This window comes from Ceratotherium simum, chromosome 13, assembly GCF_057802395.1.
Source record: "Ceratotherium simum simum isolate JZ-2026a chromosome 13, ASM5780239v1, whole genome shotgun sequence".
NCBI classification, from domain to species: domain Eukaryota; kingdom Metazoa; phylum Chordata; class Mammalia; order Perissodactyla; family Rhinocerotidae; genus Ceratotherium; species Ceratotherium simum.
The window spans coordinates 32239544-32266955 of NC_141912.1; the positions used below are offsets into that span (position 1 = coordinate 32239544).

General features: G+C 47.4%; 2 protein-coding genes across 4 annotated transcripts; both read right to left on the reverse strand.

Moving 5' to 3' along the window:
• Nucleotides 1–278: 278 nt before the first annotated feature.
• LOC101391481 (patr class I histocompatibility antigen, A-2 alpha chain-like) lies at nt 279–3881 on the reverse strand. 2 transcript variants are annotated; one of them, XM_087438389.1, is made up of 8 exons: nt 3748–3880; nt 3186–3455; nt 2690–2965; nt 1793–2068; nt 1556–1669; nt 1065–1097; nt 880–921; nt 279–710 (listed from the first exon to the last, which is right to left on the reverse strand). In XM_087438389.1, the coding sequence occupies exons 1-8, from the start codon at nt 3818–3820 to the stop codon at nt 706–708; spliced, it is 1089 nt and encodes a 362-aa protein (XP_087294515.1). In that variant the 5' UTR covers nt 3821–3880; the 3' UTR covers nt 279–705. The 2 variants fall into 2 exon arrangements, with proteins under 2 accessions (XP_087294515.1, XP_087294516.1); XM_087438390.1 differs by lacking the exon at nt 880–921 and having other exon boundaries at nt 3748–3881.
• Nucleotides 3882–21819: 17938 nt separating this feature from the next.
• LOC147915658 (class I histocompatibility antigen, Gogo-B*0101 alpha chain-like) lies at nt 21820–25353 on the reverse strand. Of its 2 annotated transcripts, XM_014782953.2 has the most exons (8): nt 25266–25353; nt 24677–24946; nt 24218–24493; nt 23313–23588; nt 23066–23185; nt 22593–22625; nt 22409–22450; nt 21820–22242 (listed from the first exon to the last, which is right to left on the reverse strand). In XM_014782953.2, the coding sequence occupies exons 1-8, from the start codon at nt 25336–25338 to the stop codon at nt 22238–22240; spliced, it is 1095 nt and encodes a 364-aa protein (XP_014638439.2). In that variant the 5' UTR covers nt 25339–25353; the 3' UTR covers nt 21820–22237. The 2 variants fall into 2 exon arrangements, with proteins under 2 accessions (XP_014638439.2, XP_087294446.1); XM_087438320.1 differs by lacking the exon at nt 22409–22450.
• Nucleotides 25354–27412: the final 2059 nt, after the last annotated feature.

The window sequence follows — 27412 nt, forward strand, 5'->3', positions numbered from 1 at the left end:
AGCCTAGGCTGTCCCACCCACATGAAGCCCCCACTGCCCACGGACCTGGAGACATAAGGCCCAAGTGATGTCCGAGTCCTTGTGAACACAGGTCCTGGTGGGACAAGGTTCTACTGAAGGGACAAGGACAAAGAAGGAGAGAGATGATCTAGCCTAGGAGTGACCATGTCAAAGCCCACGATGCACTGAGCACTGACTAGACACAGGCCCCATCCACAGTCAGCTCCTCACAGCCTTCTCCTCTCTCCACCTGCAACAGACTGAGCACAGCAAACATGCAGATTCTGGAAGGTTCTCAGTGCTTCCATTTATTTCCCCTCTCAAATTTTAGGAATCTTCTCCTTTAATTAATCCACCAATCCCTCACAGCAAGAATTTGAAAAAACAAGTTCATATCTAGATTCTTACTTTCAATAAGGAAGTAAAAAGTTATAGCTCAGTGCAACACGAAAGTAAGACAGGGATGGAGATGGCCCAGCCACGTCTCTGCTAGAACAGGAAAGTCGATCAGGAAAGAGAACACAGGTCAGTGTGGGGAGGGGGTCACAAGGGAGATCGGTCTCTCCACTTCCTCTCATTATGCTAATAGGAACGTAGACACACTCAGATGCCCTTTGCAGAAACAGAAGTCAGAGATTCCTGAAGTCACAATCGGGGTGGGATGAACAAATTTTGCATCACTCAGTTCCCCACAAGGCAGCCATCTCACGCTATAGAAGAAAATAATTATGAACAAATTTAAGTCACTCGCTGTAATTAGTGACATTCTGAACAGCCCACTGCATGCTTTAAATGTCCTGATCAATCAAAGAATCCCCAAAACCTAGCCCTGTCCCCTCTGCCCCAACCCCTCCCCAATTCAGGCCTCCAGGGTCTCACCTGCTGTGAGAGACACATCAGAGCCCTGGGCACTGTCACTGCCTGGGGTGGAACAAAACAGGATATGGTCAGAGCCCACAGGAGATGGGACTACAGGAGGAACTATGGGGTGGGTGAGCTCCACCCATGGGCTCCTGTCTACACTATCACAAGAGTCTCAGGGACCACACTCACTCCATACTTACTTGCAGCCTGAGTGTAGCTCCCTCCTTTGCCACCTGTGGGAAGAAAACACCCTGTGAGAAGCCAGGGAGAAAGCAAGGGCCATGAGGTCCTAAAGGAACCCCCTAGTCCTGGACCCCAGAGAAGTTTCAAGAACTGTGATTACAGACCCAGGGCAGGATCAGGAAACATGAGGAAAGTACATGTGAGGGGACTGGAGGAACCACCCTCGTGACCTGTGACCTGTGACTTCCCCTTCCTCAGAAGGGGTCACTTTCCTCTCTGTCCTGTAACTGCTGGGAATCAGGTCCCCATTGCCAGACTCATCAGGGTGATAAATTTGTCCTTCATTCTCATATGTGCTTTACTAAAGAGTAAGTGTTAGCAAACAGGGTCCCAGGAAAGCACATGTGCCTGTGGATGGGACTTCCCACTAACCAGGGAGGGCAAACTTCTCCCTGGGCTTCAAACTCCCCAGTGGGACAAGAAAACTCAGACCACAATCCTTCCCTACCTGAGCGCTTCTTCCTCCAGATCACAACTCCAGCCACCACAGCTCCAGTGACCACAAAGAGAACCAGGCCAGAAACGATGCCCACAAAGGGGATGGTGGACTCAAGAGGCGGCTCTGGGGAGTGAAGGGAAGATGAAGGCCTTGACCCCTGGCCTCAGCCCTGACCCTGCTGAAAGTCTGCAGAAAGCCTCCCGATTTCCCCGTGAAGAGACTCTGAGCCCATGTCTCCCTCCTTACCCCATCTCAGGGTGAGGGGCTCAGGCAGCCCCTCATGCTGCACATGGCACATGTATCTCTGTTCCTCTCCAGAAGGCACCACCACAGCTGCCCACTTCTGGAAGGTCCCGTCCCCCACAGGCCTGGTCTCCACAAGCTCCATGTCCTGGGTCAGGTCCTCCCGGTCCTGCTGCCAGGTCAGGGTGATCTCCGCAGGGTAGAAGCCCAGGGCCCAGCACCTCAGGGTGACCTCATGGTCAGAGATGGGGTGGTGGGTCACATAAGTCTTTGGGGGGTCTGAGGAGAAGGGTCAGAAAATTCAGGAACTTGGCATCCATTTGGGCACTGAGGCAGCGCTCATGTGACCATCCTAAGAATGGACAGGACAACTGGGGTGGCAGAAGGGAGCATAACACCCAGATAACAGCTTGGACACAGAGACTGGAAATAATCTCCACTCCTTGGAAATTTCTGGAATCAGGGTGAGACGGTCCAGAGTAGGAGGCAGGTCTCTCAGTGGGAGTAAAGGGATTTCTGTCCTGACCTGGATGGAGGCGAAATGACTCAGAAAACCTGATCAGACCTCAAACACATAGGGCGTGGAGCCGATGAACAAGGCCTGAGAGGCCAAGTCCCCGAGCTGCTGCCAGAGTGAAAGGGAACAGCTTGTTGGTTATTTCAAGGTTGGCTTCCCCCTCCATCCCTGGAGGGACTCGACACCTTAATGTCCCTGAGAGAAAGGCGGGTACTCTGGGGGAGTCATTCTCTGGTACCAGATCTGAAATCCCTGGCGGACTCAGTCTCACCCCTCACCCAAGGGCTGGGGATATTCAGATGTTGATCCCATTTTCCTCCCTTCTCTGTGGGATGCCAGCCCCAGCCCGAGAAGAGATCAGGAAACTCCGCGGAGCCTCGTACCTGTGCGCTGCAGCGTCTCCTTCCCGTTCTCCAGGTATCTGTGGAGCCACTCCACGCACGTGCCCTCCAGGAGGTTCCTGTAGCGCTCCGCTGCACCGGCCGCCTCCAACTTGCGCCGGGTGATCTGAGCCACCGTGTGTGCCGCGGTCCAGGAGCGCAGGTCCTCGTTCAGGGCGAGGTAATCCGCGCCGTTGTAGGCGGACTGCCCGTAACCGCGCAGGACGCGCCCGTCTGGCCCCACGTCGCAGCCAAGCACCACCTGGATGGTGTGAGACCCTGACCCCGCCCCGCGGTCAGCCCCGCCCTCGCCCCGCAGTGAATAAACCTCAACTAAAATAGACACCGCGGAAAGGTCCCTGCCATCTCTTCCCGGCTCCAGAAGCCGCGCGGGTCCCGCAGCCTCGCGGGTGAATCCCGGACCCGGAGACTCGGGGAGACCCCGGCCCGTCCGTGGGAGTGGGGGGTCGTGAGGTGGACCCGGGCCCGCGTCGCTCACCGGCCTCGCTCTGGTTGTAATAGTCGCGCAGGGTGTTAAGTTCCACTCCGAAAATCCGTGCGTGCTCCTTGTAGATCCGCGTCTCTTCTTCCCAATACTGCGGCCCCTCCTGCTCCACCCACGGCGCCCGCGGCTCCGTCCTCGGACTCGCGGCGTCGCTGTCGAACCGCACGAACTGCGTGTCGTCCACGTAGCCGACGGCGATGTGCAGGGGCTCGCGGCGGCCGGGCCGGGACAAGGCGGTGTAGAAATACCTCAGGGAGTGGGAGCCTGGGGGCGGGGAGGGGCTGAGACCCGGCCCGACCCTCCTCCCGGCGCGAGTTCCTGGTCCAAGGTTGACGGGGCCCAGGGGGGACGGGTCGTGAGACGGAAAAGGGGCGGCGGACGGACAAGTGCGGGGACTTGGGGTGGGAGGAGGAGGGGGCGGGAGGAGGGAGGGGTCGGGGCGGGGCCGAGGAGGGGGAGGGGGTCTGGGCAGGTGGCCGCGGAGACGCGCCTTCCCCCAGGGTCCTGCGCCTCCGCCCCCCGCAGAGGCCGTTTTCCCTCCCGATCCCGCGCTCACCCGCCCAGGTCTCGGTCAGGGCCAGGGCCCCCGAGAGCAGCAAGAGGAGGGTTCGGGGCGCCGTGACCCGCATCCTCGGGATCTGGGGAGAATCTGAGTCCTGGCGGGTCTGGAATGCGGAAGCCGGAAGTGCGGCGACGCTGATTGGCGTCTCTAGAAACCGGACACGCAAAGGGTGAGAACTGGGGCTGCGTCCTGAATCTCCAGGCTGGAGGACCTGACAGGTGGAGAGAGGGAGAAGTGAAACTTAGGGAGGTGGAGACTCCCCAACACCGAACTTCCCCGCATGAGACCCTGAGAGCCATGTCCGGGGACCTGGAACTCTGTCCTGACTCTTCTCCCCCTGCACCCAGAGCTCTTTGTCACACTGTCTCCCTGAGTCCTGGCCCAGGGGCTGTCTGAGGAAACCAGGGAAGGAACCCCCCTGGCTGGGATCAGCCCCTTTTTCTCCTCTCACTGGAGTCACTCTCCCAGAAATGGACTCCCTACCTGCCACCCCTTAGCTCTTCCCTCTGGACTCTTCTAAAAGAAAACTCACCCCCAGGGAACTTGATACCAGAGAGTGAGCTCGCCCTGGGAGTGGAAGTGGAGGGACAGGGATTTTCTCTTTAAACCTGGAGTGTAACAGCTAAACGTTAAGTTAGCATGAGGGAAGCCATCTTAGGGAAAGGAAGCAATATTGTAACTGTGATCCCGACTCGCTAGTCTCTGAGAATGCACTCTAGCCTGCACGTAGCGTAGATGATTAGGCACCTCTCAGTTTTGCAAAATACATGGTCTGCTAGTTCCATGATTCGTGCTTACCTATATCTCCCAGCTGTGATAAGGATAACTCTGAGTTCCGCGAGAACATGATGACCTCCAGAAAGAAAAACTCTGTGTTGGTACCCATCACAAATGACAGAAGAAAGAGATAATGAGGCGCCTTGAAGTTCCTCACACCAGAAGATCAACATCCCTAAACCCCCTCCTTCACTGCCCATTTCCCCTATACAACTGCCTAAAGATTCTGTATGATTTTAAGAGGGTTTTGTAAGACACTAGTCCACCGTCTTCTGATTATGCTAGCTAATTGTATAAATTTTCCTTTCTCTACCACTGCCTTGTTTGCAATTGATTGGCGCTGGATTGCGGCAAGCAGAACGAGCCCCTTTTCACTCCGTTGCAGGAGGAATTGTGCCTGAAAACACCAGATAGAGGTTCTCATAGAAACCAGGTTCCTTTTTGTTCATTAACTACACTGGGTAACAATCTCGAAAACCCTGAACATCAGGGATCTAATCTGTAAAAGAAGTGATTTGGGGCGGAGTCAAGATGGCGGCATAGGCAGACTCTGAACTCACCTCCTCCCGTGGACACAGCCAATTTACAACTACTCGTGGAAAAATTACCCCTGAGACAGAACTGAAAACTGGATAAGAGGATCTCCTGCAACAACGGACAATCCTAACTGAGGTGGAAGAGGCAGAGACTCCCTTCTGGAGAGGAAAAACGCCGCCTTCACAAGCCGCCAGCGTCACGGCCACCGGGAGCAGCTCACAGGTACGCACCCTACCTGGAGGCGCGGGGCCCTGAGCCGGGGAGCGCCCCCGCTGTGGGCATTTTGTGGACCCAGCACAATCGACACCAGCGGCATAATATCTGACTTTGCCTGCTACTAAAGCATTGGGTAGCACCCCCAGAAAACCTGGTTCACAAAGAAACTAAAACTGGCTCTTAAAGGGCCCGTGCACAAACTCACCCGTTCCAGAAAGCATCCTAAAATCACCAGAAAGAAAGGTACACAGTGCTTCGGTGACAAGAGACTCACCTAATAGGCCCTGAGTGCATCTCGGTGAGGGGTGAGACCTCTCCAGGGACTGGGACATTGGCGGCGGCCATTGTTGTGGCCTGGTGTGAGCGTGCTGACACAGACGCCATTGGAGTTCTCCCTGAGACCTGCTAGCCCAGGGTCTGCTCCACCCGCTAGAGCACCAATTTAATCCAGCTCAGCCAGGGCAGGCAGCCCACCCTAGAGACTGGCCCCACCCAACAACAAGCCCTCAGGCAACGTGTGGGCCTGCATAGATTGGTGACTGGATTCACTGCAGCCTGGCAACTGAGCTGACTTGAGCGGGGCAGGGTGTGCACAAGGAGCGGGTGGAGAGTGTGGGGCTCCCGCCGTGGAGAGACTGGGTCCGCTTGGGGAGGTCGGGGTGCTCACACGGGGCAGGACTGTGTTGACTGTGTGTGTGGACCTGTGGGCAACAGGGCTTGTCAGCTGCAGAAGACTTGTGCTTCTCAAAGACCAACATAGGAGGTTTGCCCCACCTTCCAAAGCCTGAAACAATTGGGTGCTCCTGTGCCTGAGGGCAGCCCCACCCAGCTGCAATCCCCAGAGAGCTGACAAGAGACCTAATAGGCTAGAGGTTTACAGCAATTGTAAGGCCCTGAGCCTAACAACCTGCCACACTGGGGGCCTACTCACTTAAAAGAAATACTGCAACACAAATGTGGTATTAGAACTTACAGCCAACTGTACTGGGGCTCCCCACATCTGATAAAGAGACTGAAGGGCCCACAACAACTACAAGCAGCTGAGCATTACAACAGCTGGCCAGGAGCATAACTCAGCCTCCCTGGGCGCCTATAGGGAGAGCTAACAGGCCACAATAGAAGGACACACGTAGCCCACATAGGGGCCACCCCTGGAACATTGAGAACTGAGGGAAGCACACTGGAAGCATCCTAAGGCATCACTTACATAAGGTCACCTATCCAAGAGCAGGAGACGTAGCTGACCTACCTAATACGTAGACACAAGCACAGGGAAAGAGGCAAAATGAGGAGGCAAAAGAATACATTCCAAGTAAGGGAACAGGACAAAACCCCAGAAAAGGAACTAAGTGAAACAGAAATGAGCAACCTACCCGACAGAGAGTTCAAACTAAGAGTGTTAAGGATGCTCACTGATCTGGGGAGAAGAATAGATGAACTCAGTGAGAATGTCAACAAAGAAATGGAAGATATAAAAAAGAACCAATCAGAAATGAAGAATACAATACTGGAAATGAAAAATTCATTGGAGGGACTCAAAAGCAGAGTAGAGGATACAGAAGAACGGATCAGTGAGCTGGAAGAAAGACTAGAAGAAATTACCCAAGGTGAACAGGTAAAAGAGAAAAGAATTAAAAAGAGTGAGGACAGTCTAAGGGACCTCTGGGACAACATCAAGCGCACTAACATCCGTGTTATAGGTGTCCCGGAAGGAGAAGAGCGAGACAAGGGGGCAGAGAATCTATTTCAAGAAATAATAGATGAAAACTTCCCTAACCTAAGGAAGGAAACAGACATCCAGGTACAGGAGGCACAGAGAGCCCCAAACAAGATAAACCCAAAGAGGCCCACACCAAGACACATCATAATCAAAATGTCCAGAATTAAAGATAGAGAATCCTAAAAGCCGCAAGAGAAAGTCAAGTTACATACAAGGAAAACCCATAAGGCTATCAGCTGACTTCTCAGCAGAAACCTTACAGGCTAGAAGAGAATGGCACGATATATTTAAAGTGCTAAAAGGAAAAAAATTACAGCCAAGAATACTGTACCCAGCAAGGTTATCATTAAAAATGGAAGGAGAGATCAAAATTTTCCCAGATAAGCAAAAATTAAAGGAGTTTGTCACCAAGAAACCAGTGTTACAAGAAATGTTAAAGGGACTGATTTAAGGGGAAAAGAGAAGACCACAAATAGGAAAAATTATCTATTTCCACGATTAGAACGTAATGGATACAAATGCACAAAAAGAGGTTAGATATGATATCAAAAACATAAAAGGAGGAGGAGGGTAGTTAAAGAGTACAGCTTTCAGACAGAGGTCAAACTAAAGTGACCATCAATTCTGTATAGAAGAAGTAAGGAACAGAGAAGGACTACTAAAACACTGAGGGAAAAAAAAAAAAAAAAAAGTTAAAAAATGGCAGTAAGTACATACTTATCAATAGCTACTTTAAACATCAATGGACTAAATGCTCCAATTAAAAGGCATAGGGTGGCTGACTGGATAAAAAAACAAGACCCATATATATGCTGCATACAAGAGACACACTTCAGACCTAAAGACACTCACAAACTGAAAGTGAAAGGATGGAAAAAGATACTCCATGCAAATGGCAATGAAAAGAAAGCTGGGGTAGCAGTACTCATCTCAGACAAAATAGATTTTAAAACAAAAACTGTAAAAAGAGACAAAGAAGGGCATTTCATAATGATCAAGAGAACAATCCAACAAGAGGATATAACACTTGTAAATATCTATGCACCCAATGTAGGTGCACCTAAATAAATAAAGCAATTATTAACAGACATAAAAACAGAAATAGACAGTAACACAATAATAGTAGGGGACTTTAACACTCCACTTACACCAATGGATAGATCATCCAAACAGAAGATCAATAAGGAAACATTTGCCTTAAATGACACACTAGAACAGATGGACCTAGTAGATATACACAGAGCATTCCATCCAAAAACCGAAGAATACACGTTCTTTTCAAATGCACATGGAACATTCTCCAGGAGTGATCACATGTTAGGCCACAAAACAAGTCTCCATAAATTTAAGAAGACTGAAATAATACCAAGCATCTTTTCTGACCACAACGGTATGAAACTAGAAATCAACTATAGGAAGAAAATCAGAAAAGCCACAAATACGTGGAGATTAAACAAAATGCTACTGAACAACGACTGGGTCAATGAAGAAATCAAAGAAGAAATCAAAAAATACCTGGAGACAAATGAAAATGAAAATACGACATGCCAGAATTTATGGGATACAGCAAAAGTGGTTCTAAGAGGGAAGTTTATGGCAATACAGGCCTATCTCAACAAACAAGAAAAATCTCAAAAAAACAATCTAACAATGCACCTAAAGGAACTGGAAAAAGAAGAACAAACAAAGCCCAAAATCAGTAAAAGAAAGGAAATAATAAAAATCAGAGCAGAAATAAATGAAATAGAGACTAAAATAAAAAAGAAAAAAATTATAAAACCAAGAGCTGGTTCTTGGAAAAGATCAAAAAAATTGACAAAGCCTTTAGCTAGACTCACCAAGAAAAAAAGAGAGAGGGCACAAATAAGTAAAATCAGAAATGAAAGAGGAGAAATTACAACAGACACCACAGAAATACAAAAGATTATAAGAGAATACTATGAAAAGCTATATGCCAACCAATTCGACAATCTGGAAGAAATGGATAAATTCTTAGAATCATACAACCTTCCACAACTGGATCAAGAAGAACTAGAGAATTTGAATAGACCAATCAACAGTAAGGAGATTGAAACAGTAATCAAAAACCTCCCCAAAAATAAAAGTCCAGGACAGGACGGCTTCCCTGGTGAATTCTACCAAACATTCAAAGAAGACTTAACACCTATCCTTCTCAAACTCTTCCAAATAATTGAGGAGGGAGGGAAGCTCCCTAACTCATTCTACGAAGCCGACATTACACTGATACCAAAACCAGACAAGGACAACACAAAAAAAGAAAATTACAGGCCTATATCACTGATGAACATCGATGAAAAAATCCTGAACAAAATACTAGCAAATTGCATACAGCAATACGTTAAAAAGATTATACACCATGATCAAGTGGGATTTATTCCAGGTATGCAGGGATGGTTCAACATTCACAAATCAATCAACGTAATACACCACATTAATAAAATGAAGAATAAAAATGACATGATCATCTCAATAGATGCAGAGAAAGCATTTGACAAGATACAGCATCCATTTATGATAAAAACTCTGAATAAAATTGGGATAGAAGGAAAGTACCTCAACATAATAAAGCCCATATATGACAAACCCACAGTTAATATCATCCTCAATGGTGAAAAACTGAAACCTATCCTTCTAAGAACAGGAACCAGACAAGGATGCCCACCGTCACCACTCCTATTTAACATAGTACTGGAAGTCCTAGCCAGAGCAATCAGGCAATAAAGAGAAATAAAAGGGATCCAAATTGGAAAGGAAGAAGTGAAACTGTCACTATTTGCAGATGACATGATTTTATATATAGAAAACCCTAAAGAATCCACCAGAAAACTTTTAGAAGTAATAAATGAATACGGTAAAGTTGCAGGATACAAAATCAACATACAAAAATCAGTTGCATTTCTATACACTAGCAGTGAAGCAGCAGAAAGAGAAATTAAGAATACAATCCCATTTACAATTGCAACAAAAAGAATAAAATACCTAGGAATAAACTTAACCAAAGAGGTGAAAGAGCTGTACATAGAAAACTATAAAACATTGCTGAAAGAAATTGAAGAAGACACAAAGAAATGGAAAGATATTCCGTGCTCTTGGATTGGAAGAGTTAACATAGTTAAGATGTCCATACTTCCTAAAGCAATCTATAGACTCAATGCAATCCCTATCAAAGTTCCAACAACATTTTTCACAGAAATAGAACAAAGAATCCTAAAATTTACATGGAACAACAAAAGACTCCGAATAGCCAAAGGAATCCTGAGAAAAAAGAACAAAGCTGGAGGTATCACACTCCCTGATTTCAAAATATACTACAAAGCTATAGTAACCAAAACAGCATGGTACTGGCACAAAAACAGACACACAGATCAATGGAATAGAATCGAAAGCCCAGAAATAAACCCACACATCTATGGACAGCTAATCTTCGACAAAGGAGCCAAGAACATACAATGGAGAAAAGAAAGTCTCTTCAACAAATGGTGTTGGGAAAACTGGACAGCCACATGCAAAAAAATGAAAGTAGACCCTTACCTTACACCATACACAAAAATTAACTCCAAATGGATTAAAGACTTGAATGTAAGACCTGAAACTATGAAACTTCTAGAAGAAAACATAGGCAGTACGCTCTTCGACATAGGTCTTAGCAACATCTTTTCAAGCACCATGTCTGACCAGGCAAGAGAAACAATAGAAAAAATAAACAAATGGGACTACATCAAACTAAAAAGCTTCTGCACAGCAAAAGAAACCATCAACTAAACGAAAAGACAACCTAACAATTGGGAGAAGATATTTGCAAACCATACATCTGATAAGGGCTTAATCTCCAAAATATATAAAGAACTCATGCATCTCAACAACCAAAAAACTAACAACCCAATTAAAAAATGGGCAAAAGACCTGAACAGACATTTCTCCAAAGAAGATATACAGATGGCCAACAGGCACATGAAAAGATGTTCAAAATCACTAACTATCAGGGAAATGCAAATCAAAACTACAATGAGATATCACCTCACGCCCGTCAGAATGGCTATAATTAACAAGACAGGAAACAACAAGTGTTGGAGAGGATGTGGAGAGAAGAGAACTCTCATACACTGCTGGTGGGAGTGCAAACTGGTGCAGCCACTATGGAAAACAGTATGGAGATTCCTCAAAAAATCAAGGATAGAACTACCATACGATCCAGCTATTTCACTGCTGGGTATTTATCCAAATAACTTGAAAACACCAATGCACAAAGATACATGCGCCCCTGTGTTCATTGCAGCGTTATTCACAATAGCCAAGACTTGGAAGCCACCTAAGTGCCCATCAAGGGATGAATGGATAAAGAAGATGTGGTATATATACACAATGGAATACTACTCAGCCATAAGAAACGATGAAATCCAGCCATTTGTGACAACATTGATGGACATTGAGGGTATTATGCAAAGTGAAATAAGTCAGAGGGAGAAGGTCAAATACTGTAAGATCTCCTTCATTAAGTAGTAGATAATAACAACAATAAACAAACACATAGAGACAGAGATTGGATTGGTGGTAACCAGAGGGGATGGGGGGAGGGAGGAGGGCGAAAGGGATAATTCAGCACATGTGTGTGGTGGTGGGTTGTAATTAGTATTTGGGTGGTGAACATGATGTAATCTATGCATAAATAGAAGTATAATGATGTACACCTGAAATTTATACAATATTATAAACCAATGTTACTGCAATAAACAAAAAGTTTAAAAAAAATCAATAAAATGAAAAGGCAATGTACACAAGGAAAGAAAATATTTGCAAAACATCTATCTGATAAAGGGTTAATATCAAAATCTAGAGAGGACTCATACAACTCAATAGCAAAAGAAAATCAGATTAGAAAATGGGCAGAGAACCTGAATAGACATTTTTCCAAACAGGACATACAAATGGCCAACAGGTACATGAAAAGATGCTCAACATCACTAATCATCAGGGAAATGCAGATCAAAACCACAATGACATATCACCACACAGCTGTTAGAATGGCTATGATCAAAAAGACAAGAGATAAGTCTTGGTGAGGATGTGGAGAAAATAGAATCCATGTGCACTGTTGATGAGACTATAAATTGTGCAGTCACTATATAAAACAGTACAGACATTCATCAAAAAGTTAAAAATAGAACTACAATGTGACTCAGCAGTCCCACTTTTGGGTATATATCCAAAGGAAATGAAATCAGGATCTCAAAGAGATATCTACACCCCCATGTTCATTGCAGCATTATTCACAATAGCCAACATATGGAAACAGCCTAAGTGGCCCTCTATGGATGAATGGATAAAGAAGATGTGGTATATATATACAATGGAATATTATTCAGTCATGAGAAATAAGGACATCCTGCCATTTGCAATAACATGGATGGATCTTGAGGGCATTATGCTAAATGAAATATGTCAGACTGAAAAAGACAACTACTGTATGATCTCACTTATATGTGGAATATAAAAAAGCCAAACTCAGAAACAGAGTAGAATGGTGGTTGCCAAGGGATGGGGGGTGGAGGAAATGGGGAGGTGTTGGTGAAAGGGTAGAAACTTCCAGTTATAAGATGAATAACTTCTGAGGATCTAAAGTGCAGCACGGTGACTGTAGTTAACAATACTGTATTATATACTTGAAAGTTGCTAAGAGAGTAAATTAAATGGTCTCAATACCAAAAATAAAAGGTAATTTATCAGGTGATGGAGGTGTTAACTAACCCTACCGTAATCATTTCACAATATATACATGTATCACATCATCACATTGTACACTTTAAACTCACACAATGTTATATGTCGATTATATGTCAATAAAGCTGGGAAAGAAAAGATATCCCTTCTAAGATGAAGGATAAGTTGTTGCATCTGGTCCCTCCTAAACCAAAAAGGAGGCACAATGCCTAGTGCGCCTCTTTGGATTTTGGAGGCAAAGTATTTCTCATTTGGGCTATTATTCTGGCCCACTTACAGAGTGCCCTGAAAAGCTGCTAGTTTTGAGTGGGGCCCAGAACAAGAGAAGGCTCTGCAGCAGGTCCAGGCTGCTGTGCAAGCTGCTCTGCTGCTTGGGCCACATGAGCCAGCAGATCCAGTGGTGCTTAAGTGTCAGTAGCAGATACAGATGCTGTTTGGAGCCTTTGGCGGCCCTATAGGTGAAGCACAGTGCAGCCCCTTAGGATCTTGGAGCTAAGCTCTGCCATCCTCTACAAATAACTACTCTCCTTTTGAAAAACAGCTCTTGGTCTTCTATTGTGCCTTAGTAGAGACTGAACACAGAACCATGGGCCACCAATTTACTATGCAACCTGAGTTGACCATCATGGAATGGGTGTTAGATATCTGATTCACCAAGCCATAAAGCCAGGCATGCACAGTAGCATTCTATCATCAAATGGAAGTGGTATATACACAATTGGGCACGAGCAGGTGGTGAGGGCACAGGTAAGTTAAATGCACAAGTAGTCCAAATCCCATGGTCCCCACTATCTTCTATAGTCCTGCCACACTACCTTCTCTCTCCCAGCCTGCAGCTATAGCTTGATGGGGAGTCTTCTACAATCAGTTGACAGAGGAAGAGAATTGTCAGGCCTTGTTTATAGATGGTTCTGCACAATAGGCAGACACTACCTGAAAGTGGACAGCTACAGCACTACAGCCACTTTCTGGGACACCCTGAAGGACAGTGGTGAAGGAAAATCCTCCCACAGGGCAGAATTTCAAGCAGTCACCTGGTTGTTCACTTTACTTGGAAGTAAAAATGGGCAGATATCCAGCTGTATACCAACTTATGGGCTGTAGTCAATGGTTTTCCTGGATGAGACATGGAACAAACATGATTGAAAAATTGGTGGCAAGGAAATTTGGGGCAGGGGTATGTAGATAGATCTCTCTGAATGGGTAAATAATGTGAAGATATTTGTGTTTCATGTGAATGCTTACCCAAGGGTGACCTCAGCAGAGGATTTTAATAATCAAGTGGGTAGGATGACCCATTCTGTGAATACCTGTCAACTTCTTTCCCTAGCCACCCTCATAATCATCCAATGGGCTCATGAACAAAGTGGCCATGGTGGCAGGGATGGAAGTTATGCATGGGGTCAGCAACATGGACTTCCACTGACCTGGCTACAGCCACTGCTGAGTGCCCAGTCTGCAAGCAGCAGACACCAACACGGAGTCCCTTATATGGCACCATTCCCTGGGATGTTACCAAGATTCCTGGTGGCAGGCTGAAAACATTGAACTGCTTCCATCATGGAAGGGGCAGCATTTTGTCCTCACTGGAATACACAGTTACTCTCCGTACAGATATACCTTTTCTGTATGCAATGCTTCTGCCAAAACTACCATCTGAGGATTTATAGAATGCCTGATCCACCATCATGGTATTCCACACAGCGTTGCTTCTGATCAAGGAACTCATTTCACAGCAAAATAAGCGTGGCAAGGGGTCCGTGCCCGCGGAATTCAAGGGTCTTACCACATTCCCCACCATCCTAAGCAACTGGCTTGATAGAATGGTGGAATGACATTTTGAACACTCAGTTATACCACCAGCTGGGTCACAATACCTTGCAGGGCTTGGGCAAGGTTCTCCAGATGGCTGTATATCCTCTGAATCAGCATCTACTATATGGTGCTGTTTCTCCCATAGCCAGGATTCAAAGGTCCAGGAACCAATGAGTGGAAATGGGAGTGGCAACACTCACTATTACCCCTAGTGACCTACTAGCAAAGTTTTTGCTTCCTAGTCCCACAACTTTATGCTCTGCTGGCCTAGAAGTCTTAGCTCCAGAAGGAGGAATGATTCCACCAGGAAACACAACAATGATACCATTGAACAGGAAGCTGAAACTTCCACCTGGCCATGTTGGGCTCCTCGTGCCTCTGAATCAACAGGCAAAGAAGGGAGTTATGGTGCTAGATGAGGTGATTGATCCTGACTACCAAGGGGAAATTGGACTAGTTTCCACAATGGAGGTAAGAAAGGGCATGTCTGGAACACAGGAGAACACTTAGGGCATCATTTAGTATTACCATGCCCTGTGATTAAGTTCAATGGAAAATTACAACAACCCAATCCAGGCAGGACTACTAATGACCCAGACTCTTCAGGAATGAAGGTTTGGGTCATCCCATCAGGTAAAGAACCGTGGCCAGCTGAAGTGCTTGCTGAAGGCAAAGGAAATACAGAGTGGATAGTGGAAAAAGATAGTTACAATTACCAACTATGACCATGTGATCAGTTAAAGAAACAATGACTGTGATTGTCATTAGGATTTCCTTCTTATTTTGTTATGAATAATGAATAAGTTATGTGTGTGTGTGTGTACGTATAATATCTTTGTTTTCTTTCCTCTCTTTTTCCCTTATCGTGTCACATAAGATGTATTGGCATTATAATATGTAAGTACTGTTAATTTTACATTATACTACCTACAAAAAGAAGAATAAACATCACTCAAGCACCTTACCTCCTCCTCTGGGGAAGAGGTTAGTGCATTTTCAGTTGTATGCAGGATACTTGAATCGTGTTAAGTGAAATGACCTTGTTATTATCATTGTTTGGAGATTAAATATGGTTTAAGAAGATGCATAGCAGTGCCAGGTTGACAGGGCATGGACTTGTGATGGTTAATTTTATATGTCAACTAGACTGGATCATAGGGTGCCCAGATATTTGGCTAAACATTTTTTCTGCCTGTGTCTGTGAGGGTGTTTCCAGAAGAGATTAGTACTTGAATTGGCGGGCTCACTAAAGGAGATTTCCCTCCCCAGTGTGGGTGGGCATCATCCAATCCATTGAGGGCCTGAATAGAACAAAAAGTGGAGGAATGAAGAACTCACCCCTTTTTCTGCCTGATTGCAGGAGCTGGAACATCAGTCTTCTGCCCTCAGACTGAGATTTACACCATCAGCTCCCCTGTTCTCAGGGCTTCAGTCTCAAACTGAATTATACCACTGGCTTTCTTTGATCTTCAGCATAATGATGGTAGATCATGAGATTTCCCGGCTCTCATAATTCCATGAGCCAACTCTTTATATCATATTATATATATCCTGTTGGTTCATATATATTCTATTGGTTCTGTTTCTCTGGAGAACCCTAATACAGATGATAATTAAACTATGGAATGAATAAAACAAACATCAATGAGGTTAAAAGAAAGGTCTTAATATAGCACGGATGAAGGTTGGTTGAACCAAAGGGACTCTTGCTGGTCCCCCAACATTAAAGGACCCCAAACAACATGGCTCATTTATCCCAGTTTAGAGGAATTTTAAAAACAGGAAGGCAAAGATCACAATGAGAACTCTGACCTGCAATAGTCAGGTAGATTAATCAAGGTAAAGATTGACTAAAGAGCCAAGGTAGTTTGGCTTGACACCTTGCTGGGGATCCAAAGCCTTGTACAGAAGAGTGGGTAAAAGGGTCAGGGGTGGAGAAGTTTCCAGGACTCCTTTACACAGGAGACTCATGCTCTGTGGTACCAAAACCCATTGGTGAAGCCCTGACACCAGCCACAATTAGATTGAGAGAATATAGAAACGTAAGAGTTGATAGGATTTGGGTGAAAATTTTGATGAAAATGGAACGTTTAAACAGGCTTTAAGTGAAGATGTTGTGTCCCCTTTACCTGAATGTTTCATGGGAACGGATATTATGTCGGACTGGGAAACACTTTCCTTACCTAGTATTGTAAGACAGAAGGCATGTACATCCACCCTTCAAGCAATATTAATTGGATATGCTCAGTGGAAACTAAACAGTGTAGAACAGAAACTGGAGTGCAGTGCAGACACTCTCTGTACAATAGCCCTGTGTGGAGTGGGCACTGGAGCTTATGACAAAAGCCCCTGAGCACTTCCCAGTGATGACTAATGGGACTTTGAACTGGAGAATTTCCATTTGTGCGGCAGTTAATAACATGCTATTAGACGTTAATTGAAACTACCCTTATGACTGAAAGACATAAAATAATCTTGAAACTGAAATACCCATGTTGTCCGGGATAAAGTTGGAGAAACACTCTGATGGAGAGGACAGTGCCAAGAAGAGTTCCATTAAAAAGTGGAAACAGTTGACACAGGATCATGCTACCTGGGGAACACAGGGAGGATACACACATGAGCAGGGAGCCTCTTTTCCTCTAGGACTGACTTTGGAACTGCATGAGGAGCTGCTCGATTCTATCATTACTTGGACAGTGTCCTCTAAACAGCTCTTAACTGACCTACAAAGAGCTTCTTGGTATATGAATGGCAGTTCCAAGGTGAACAGACAGCATCTTGTTTGGAAGGCCACCTCTGTGATCAAGGAAGGTAAAAACAGATCAGCTTGATGAGCTGAATTCCATGCAGTTTTCCTAGCAGTGATGGAAGAATTGAACAATGATAAAAGCCCTTATAGTTTGATTTTTACAAACTCATGGACAGCCAGGCCATAGGGTCAGGCAAAGGGCAATGGAAACCTGTTTTGTTAAAGGAATGCCTATATGGGGCACAGTCCTATGGAAATCAACATGGGAATTTGAGGGGTGTGTAAAGTAGGACATGTTGATACCCATCACAAGAACCCCCTTCTGCGTTGGGAGGAGACTGAAATCAATGAGCGGATAACCTGTTGTCCTCCTTGATGTGGCTACCTGGGTCCATGAAATAAATGCACACTCGGGGGGCTTCAGCAATGCAGAGATGGGCTGAATCTAGACATATTCCACTTGCATCGTCTGAGGCACAAAATACCAAAAGAACTGCTCTGTCTACCAAGCAGATAGACAGAGACTACAGTGGCTGTCTGGCAGATTCCCTGGTGGGAAGGCCTTGAACGTAGCTGGCAAATCAGACTGACACTGGTGGCCCAGGAGAGCTACAAATGGGTCTTGACAGGAGTAGATATTGACTCTGGATTGGGCTTTGCTTACCCAGTAGTAGATGCAAATGCTCAGAGTGCTATAAAAGAACCAGAACAGAAGATATTATACCAATTTGGATTGCTGAGTCACATTTCTTCAGAAAAAAGGACATACTTGATAGCCCATAATGTGCAACAATGGACAGAGAGATATCCTCCTCAGAGTAATAGTCTGATAGAGAATTGGAATGGGAAACTGAAACATTGATTGTCCAAAATGGGGTGGGGGGATAGAGAGGCACAAAGGGCTGGCTTACACATCTTCACAAGTGTGTGCTCACACTCAACATGAGTGGGGCTAAAGGAGTGTCCCCACTAGAGCGTTTCCTTACTTTCTCCTGGAGAATCTGGGGAGGGAGGGTAGAACAGGATGCTGGTATGACTCTACAATTCTTCCAAAATGGGGAGGACATTGGTGTGACTATATTCACCTCGAATTTCTTTCTTCCTACCTGATGCAGTGGTCTCAGGTGAGGGATGCAACTACAAGTGCCAGAAACAGGAAAGATTCCTAAGCAAAAAACTGGAACTATACTTTTGAACCTGTATGTCAGAATTCCTAAGGGCCTGGAGGGAAGGGTTGTGGCTTCACCCCATCTGGTACATTGGGGCTGAGAGGAAATGCAGCTATATTGCCTAGTGGTCAGTTAGCCCACTAGTTCTGTGGCCCTCCCCTCTATGAATGGGAGTGGACTGAGGGGGAGGCACTGCTAGACTAGTATTGCTGCCTGCAGTCTAGACCAGCACAGCAGCCAAACCTAACGTCCCTTCCAAAGGTGGAGAAGTTTGGTATAAATGGAGAGAAAGAGAAATAGTAGCTGTGGGTAAAGGAATGAACAAATGGATTATGTTATGAAGGAAATCCAATATTACATTAACATCTCAGAACAGGTCTGATCAAGAGATGATACTGTCTCTTAGCTCAAATATCCAGATACCTGAAAGGGTGAAGCCATATATTGCTGAGACCACTCCTGCTTCTGGAACCTGACAAGATCAAATGAAAGCCTGCAAACCCAAATGGTTTTGTCCTGGGAAACATATTCATACCATTGAATGGTATGAATTGAATGACGGACTGCACTAATCTTAATGACTGAATAGGAAACAGTAATGTGCCAGCATCTTCTAACTGCTACAGTCCTTCTGCTATAGAGATCTGTGGTCAAAGATCAGGGGGTAGCCTGTGGTATAATAAAAAGTATTGTTTCTCCCTGGTTCTCAGCATAGAGCTCCTGAAACCCTTGGAATCTCCTGAGTGGTCAGAGGGACTTTGATATGATAATAAAATGGCTGAGGAGTCCTAGATAGCTTCAGGGTCGGGGCTGGTCACTAGAAAGACCCCAGTGGTGACGGCTGAGTACTAGCATTGCTGTGGAGCTTCTTAAAAACTACTCAGGCCTCTCCCCAGGCCCACCATCACAGAATATTAGGCTCAAGACCAAGGAATCCCTTATTTAACAAGCCCTACAGGTGAGGCTGATGCCCAGCCATGAGGGAATCCAGGTCTACATTCTTGCTACTGAATGTGTGATCTGAAGATCAGCAGCATCAGAACCAACCATGTTACATATACAGACTTTCATGCTCTCTTCAAGAACCTGAACGAGATGTCCAGGGCATTCCTGTGCACAGGAAAGTTTGGGACCTCTTGGTCTCCATGCTTTCTAGACACAGAGCCAGAACTGTGCAACCTGGCCCAGGTGTGTAGTTTGATCAGATCCCTTATCAATGGGGGGTCCAGGGTTCGGTCCTTGTTCCTTTCTCTCCTATAGCCATCACTCCCTTGGTGACCTCATCTGTTCTCAAAGCTTTAAATATCACCAATATGGTGTCACCTCCCAAATCCATTTCTCCAGTTCAGACAATTCTCCTAACCTCCAGACTCATTTGTCCAACTGCCTACCTGCTATCTCACTTGCATTTCTAACAGACATCTCAGCTCCAACATCTCTTAAACCAAATGCCTGTAAATTTGCTCCTTCCAAACTCTTCCCCATCTCTGCTGACAGCAACTCCACCTTTCTACTTGCACGGTCCAAAATTTGGGGTGTCCTCCCTGACTCCTCTTTCTCATTCCCCAGATTAATCCACTAGAAAACGCTGCAAAGTCCATCTTCAGAATGTATCCAGAATCCAACCACTTCCCACCATTTACACTGCTCACACCAGTGGAAGCCATGGACACCTCCAGCCTAGAATGCTGCACTAGTTCCCTCTGCTTCCCTAGTGCCTCCCTTGCCCTTGGCCTCCCAATTCTGCTCTCAGCACAAGAGCCACAGTGATCCTTTTAAAGGAGAAGTCATGCCATGATGCTCTTCTGCTCTAAACTGTCTTGTAACTCCCCATCTCACTCAGAACACAGGCCAAAGCCCTTCACATACTCCAGGCCCACATGGTCTGGCTGTACCTCTATCATCTCGATTGCTCTCTGCTCCAGCCATACTGGCCCCCTCACTCTTCCCAGAACACACAGACACACTTCTGCCCTAGTGCATTTGCACTGGGGGTTCCCCCTCCTGGAAAGAACTTCCCCCAGATATCCTCGTGGATAATTTCTCAGGTCCTTCACATCTTTCGTCAAAGGCCACCGTCCCAGTGAGACCCACACCGACCACCCAAATTAAACAGCCATCTTCCCTGTCCCCACCACACCATCTGGATCGCCTTCTCCACTGCACTTTTTTCATAACACTTACCACCTTCTAACATAAACACTGTCCTTATTTACTATGCTGATAACATACAGTCTGTCTCTTCTCATTACAACATATGCTCCACAAGGCCAGCAATTTTTCTGTTTTTACTTCAGTGATGTTTCCCAAATGTATAAGTAGTATGTCATACATCTGGTACACAACAAATATCAGTTGAATGAATGTTCAGTGTAGAGCACCTCCCTTTTCTAGACATAATATCTTTAATAATGTAACCTCAGGCCACATGCTGTTTTGTGGCAGCTACAGCAGAATGTCCACTCACCCTGAATCAATGCCCCTTCCTCCAACTCTCCCTCCCACACCAACCCTCCTGCACACCACAGCACACAATTACATTTCTCTCTTCAGAAAACAATGATTTGTGACTTATGAGTCCTATTTTCCAACCAGTATAAATCTAAAGTAGACTCCACTTTATACATTGTGAGTTTGGATTGGAGCCAGCACCAGGATGAGTAGAGCAAGGCCAGGAGAGAGGGCAGGCTGCAGAGCAGAAGACTCCCAACAGGAACTTTAGGATGAGAAATTACGGCATCCCTCCTCTCTAATTCCAGAATCTGGCTCCTTTGAGAACGCTGGGGAAAGGTGGAAATGACAGTCAAGCCCTAGAAGGAGGACAGAGCTGGATGAGCCTGAAAACTCATCTCTGGATACCACAGACACCTGTGTGCAGAGGCCACCTGACAATGACAGGCCAAATGACTCCTGCTGCTGTCAGAGAAGGGGGACACCCAGAGGAGAATGACCAGAACTCACACACGAGAACAAGAACAGGCACGATCCTCTACAGAAACAAAGAAACAACAGTTAAACATTCAAAAGGGGAGCTGAGGACCAGATCCAGGCCTGAACCCAGGGTGACCCCACCACATGAAGCCTTCACTGCCCACGGTCCTGGAGACACAAGGCCCATGTGATGTCCGAATACTTGTGCCCACAGGTCCTGTGGGACAGGTTCTACTGAAAGGACAAAGAAAAAGGCGCAGAGAAGATGACCCAACCAAGGAGTGACCATGTCAAAGCCCACGATGCACTCAACACCAACCAGGTACAGGCCCGATCCACATTCAACTCCTCACAGCCTTCTTCTGTCCCCACCTGCAACACACTGAACAAAGCAAACACACAAGTTCTGAAAAGTTCTCAGTGCTTCCATTTATTTCCCTTCTCAAATTTTAGGAATCTTCTCCTTTAATTAACCCATCACTCCCCCATGGCAAGAACCTGAAAAAAAACAAGTTCATATCTAGATTCTTATTTTCAATAAGGCAGTAAGAAGTTGCAGCTCAGTGCAACAAAAAGCTAAGACAGGGATGGAGACGGCCCAGCCCCGCTCTGCTGGAACAGGAAAGTCGATCAGGGAAGAGAACACATGTCAGTGTGGGGAGGGGGTCACAGGGAGACCAGTCTCCCCACCACCTTACATTATGCTAATAGGAACGCAGACACATTCAGATGCCCTTTGCAGAAACAGAAGTCAGAGATTCCTGAAGTCACAATGTGGGTGGACAGGAACAAATTTTGCATCACTCAGTTCCCCACAAGGCAGCTGTCTCACGCTATAGAAGAAAATAATTATGAACAAATTGAAGTCACTCACTGTAATTGGTGACATTCTGAGCAGCCCACCACATGCTCAAAATGTCCCAATCAAAGAATCCCCATAAGCTAGTCTGGTCCCCTCTGCTCCAACCCCTCCCCACTTCAGGCCCTCTGGAGTCTCACCTGTGGTGAGAGACACATCAGAGCCCTGAGCACTGTCACCGCCTGGGATGGAACAAAACAGGACGTGGTCAGAGCCCACAGGAGGTGAGACTAAAGGAGGAACTATGGTGTGGGTGAGCTCTGCCATGGGCTCCCATCTACACTATCCCAAGGGTCTCAGGGATCAACCCCCCTCCATACTTACTTGCAGCCTGAGCATAGCTCCCTCCTTTTCCACCTGTGGGAAGAAAACACCCTGTGAGAAACCAGGGAGGAGGCAGGGCCATGAGGTCCTAACTGAACCCCCTAGTCCTGGACCCCAGAGAAGTTTCCAGAACTGTGACTAGAGACTCAGGGCAGGATCAGGAAACATGAGGAAAGTACATATGTGGAGACTGGACCAACCACCCTCATGACCTGTGACTTCCCCTCCCCTTCCCCTCTGTTCTGTGACCACTGGGACAGGTCCCCATCATCAGACTCATCATAGTGATAAATTTGATCTTCATTCTCACATGTGCTTTACTAAAGAGGAAGTGTTAGCAAATAGGGCCCTAGACTAGGAAAGCACATGTGCCTGTGGGTGAGACTTCCCATTAACCAGGCAGGGAAAACTTCTCCCTGGGCTTGAAGCCCACCCAGTGGGACAAGAAAACTCCTACCACACCTATTCCCTACCTGAGCGCTTCTTCCTCCACATCACACTTCCAACCACCACAACTCCAGTGACCACAGCTCCAAAGAGAACCAGGCCAGCAATGATGCCCATGATGGGGATGGTGGACTCAGGAGGCGGCTCTGGGAACAGAAGCGAGGGAAGGTGAGGGCCCTGACCCCCAGCCTCCGCCCCAACCCTGCTGAAAGTCTGCAGAAAGCCTCCTGATTTCCCCGTGAAGAGACTCTGAGCCCACGTCTCCCTCCTTACCCCACCTCAGGGTGATGGGCTCAGGCAGCCCCTCATGCTGCACATGGCACGTGTATCTCTGCTCCTCTCCAGAAGGCACCACCACAGCCGCCCACTTCTGGAAGGTCCCATCCCCTGCAGGCCTGGTCTCCACAAGCTCCATGTCCCGGGTCTGGTCCTCCCCGTCACACTGCCAGGTCATGGTGATCTCCGCAGGGTAGAAGCCCAGGGCCCAGCACCTCAGGGTGACCTCATGGTCAGAGATGGGGCGGTGGGTCACATATGTCTTTGGGGGGTCTGAGGAAAATGGTCAGAAAATTCAGGAACTTTGCATCCGTGTGGGCCACTGAAGCAGTGCTCATGTGACCATCCTGAGAATGGACAGGACAACTGGGGTGGGGGAAGGGAGCACAACACCCAGACACCAGCTTGGACACAGGGACCTGAAATTATCTCCACTCCTTGGACATTTTTGGAATCAGCATGAGACAGCCCAGGGTGGGAGGCCAGTCTCTGAACGGGAGTAAAGGGATTTCTGATCCTGACCTGGGTGCAGGTGAAATGGTGCAGGTGAAATGACTCAGAAAACCTGATCAGACCTTAAACACATAGGCGTACAGCCGAAGAACAAGGCCTGAGAGGCCAAGTCGCAGAGCTGCTACCAGAGTCAAAGGGAACCCCTCTCAGTTATTTCAGGGATAGCTCCCCTCTCCATCCCTGGAAAGACTGGATCCCTCACGGCCCTGAGAGAAAGGCAGGCCCTCTGGGGGAGTCACTTTCTGGTACCGGATCTGAAACCCTAGCGGACTCAGTCTACCGATTCACGGGCTGGGCATATTCAGTTGTCTAACCCATTGTCTACCCCTCTCTATGGGATGCCAGCCCCAGACCGAGAGGAAATCCGGAGGCCCCGCGGCCCCAGGTACCTGCGCGCTGCAGTGTCTCGTTCCCGTTCTCCAGGCATCTGCGGAGCCACTCCACGCACTCGCCCTCCAGGTAGGCCCTGCAGCGCTCCGCCTCACCGGCCGCCTCCCACTTGCGCCGGGTGATCTGAGCCGCCGTGTCCGCCGCGGTCCAGGAGCGCAGGTCCTCGTTCAGGGCGATGTAATCGGCGCCGTCGTAGGTGAACTGACTGTACCCGCGGAGGAAGCGCCCGCCTGGTCCCACGTCGCAGCCAGACATCCTCTGAATGGTGTGGGACCCTGGCCCCGCCCCGGCCCCGACGACCGGAAGTGATTAAACATAAACTAAAATAGAAACTGCGGAAAAGTCTCCGCCCGCTCTTTCCGGGTGGGGGCGCCGGGCGGGTCCCGCAGCCTCGGGGAGACCCCGCCCGTCCGTGGGGATGGGGGGTCGTGACCTGGACCCGGGCCCGCGTCGCTCACCGGCCTCGCTCTGGTCGTAGTAGCCGAGCAAGGTGTTCAGCCTCCTTCGGAAATTCCGTGCGGCTTCCTTGAAAATCCGCGTCTCGTCCTCCCAATACTCCGGCCCCTCCTGCTCCATCCACGGCGCCCGCGGCTCCGCCCTCGGACTCGCGGCGTCGCTGTCGAACCGCACGAACTGCGTGTCGTCCACGTAGCCGACGGCGATGAAGCGGGGCTCCCCGCGGCCGGGCCGGGACACGGCGGTGCCGAAATACCTCAGGGAGTGGGAGCCTGGGGGCGGGGAGGGGCTGAGACCCGGCCCGACCCTCCGCCCGGCGGATCCCCGGGTGATGGGGGACAGAAGGGGGTGGGGGAAAGGGAGTCGTGAGACCGAAAAGGGGAAGAAGACGGAGAAGGGCGGGGAATCGGCGTGAGAGGAGGCGGGGGCGGGAGAAAGGAGGGGTCAGGGCGGGGCGGGGCCGAGGTGGGGGAGGGGGTCTGGGCAGGTGTCCGCAGAGACGAGCCTTCCCCAGGGGTCCTGCGCCCTCGCCGCGCGGTTCATTCGCTCTGCCCCCCGGCAGAGGCCGTTTCCTCCCGACCCCGCACTCACCCGCCCAGGTCTCGGTAAGGACCAGGACCCCCGCGAGCAGCAGGAGGAAAGTTCGGGGCGCCGTGATGCTCATGCTCGGGGTCTGGGGCGAATCTGAGTCCCGGCGGGTCCGTAGAGGCTTTATAACCCGGAACCGCGGAGACGCTGATTGGCTTCCCTAGAAACCGGACACGCAAAGGGAGTGAGAACTGGGGCGTCTTCAGGAGAATCCAGGCAGGAGAACCTGACACGTTGTGAGAGGGAGAAGTGAAACAGGGAGATGGGGGCTCCCCGACACTGAGCCTCCCCGCCCCAGACACCGCCCTCCGGAGGGAGACCCTGAGAGCCACCTCTGGGGACCTGGGACTCTGCTTGACCCCTCTCCTCTTGCACAGAGAGTTCTTGTCTGTCTCCCTGAGTCTTGGCCCAGGGGCTGTCTGAGGAAACCAAGGAGAGACCCCCTGGCTGGGTTCAGCCCCTTTTCCTCCTCTCACTGGAATCACTTTCCCTGATATGGACTCCCCACCTCCCACCCCTTACCTCTCCCCCTAGACTCTTCTAAAAGAAAACTCATCCCCAGGGAACTTGATTCTAGAGAGTGAGCTCGCCCTGGGAATGGAGGTGGAGGGACAGAGGTTTTCCCTTTAAACCTGGAGAAGTTGTCCCTGAAAACGACAGATAGATCTTCTGAAGGAGACCAACTTTCTTTTTGTTTATTGACTACAGCGGGTAACACAATCTTGAAAACCCCTGAACATCAGGAATCTAATCTGTAAAAGAAGTGATTTGGGCCCTTTTGTACAGAAATGTGTCTACAGGGCACTGCAATCAGACTCACAGAGCTCCTGTTTTACTTTCCCAGACAGTTCATCTGTGACTCCAGGTTGTTGTATTTTAAAATGATCTTCATTCCATAGCCCTGAGTGTGTCTGTGTGAATCCCTGACGTAATTTCAGTACAAAGAAGCACATGGAAGCATAATTTGTTACTGTGTATTAATTTTCACAAAGTCGCAACTGCTCAATGCAGTCAAAATGCCCTTCACCTGTGCTCATGCATTGCCTGCTTTTATGAGTTGTTCACAACTAAACAGTGTGACTATTTTATTGGGACACTTGTTATTGTTTTTTAAACTGATTAACATAAGGGGGCAATTCGTTTTTAGGCAGCCCCACAGAATGTAGTAAATACCAAATGCAAGAATACTCTGCTGGGCTCTGTAGATATGTTTATTAAAGATCGTTAAAAAAGTACGTATGTTTAAATCTGAGGATTCCACTGTTTTAGAATTCTTTACCTCTGCTTCTTTTCCTCACTCCTGCTTCTCTAGCCCTTCTCTCTGTCGGTCTCACCCTCAGCCCCTCTTCTCTCCTTAGTCTCCACCCACTCACTCCTGAATTGTGGCACCAGTGCCACCCCCTCACCTGCCACCCATGGACTCTTCTCCCCGCAGGGGTTAGTGATCCTGCCAGTGTGAGTCAGGATGTGTCATTTCTTCACTAAAACACTCCAATGGCTCCGTCGCATTCTTGGGAAGCCTCTAGAATGTAAGGCACATGAGCACAGGGGCTTTGGGCTGTTTAGGTCAAAGTTGTATCTCCAGCATATAAAGCCATTTCCAGTACATAGTAGGCATTAAATTAGTTGTTGAATAAATGAATGAAATATTATTGTATTAAAATGTAGTTATATTATTGAAAATCATAAAATGAAAAATACAAAAGAAGTTAGGAAAGATTTTATTTTATGCAACTAGCATGCTTACCAGTTCATAAATTCATTCCAGCAGAAAGGGCTCACCTGATTAGGACAGTCCAATCCAGGAGAATCCCCCTCTCTTAAGATCAACTGATTTGAGATCTTAGTTACATCTGCAAAATCCCTTCCTAGCAGCACCTACCTTAGTGTTTGGTTGAATAACCGGGGGGAAGGTGAATAACCAGGAGATGGTTGCTGTGGACCATCATAGAATCTGCTTAGCATGGCCCAGTTCTTCCTTTGTGTTTAATTGGCTCATCGTTGGAAATGGAAGTTCAAATAAATAGACTGTTGTGAATGGTAGTAAAATGCATCCTGTTTATTATCCATGGAAATTCTTCTTAAATCTTGAAACCAAATGACAGGTTTAATATTTAATACAGTGGTCCCCCTTATCCACACGGATACGT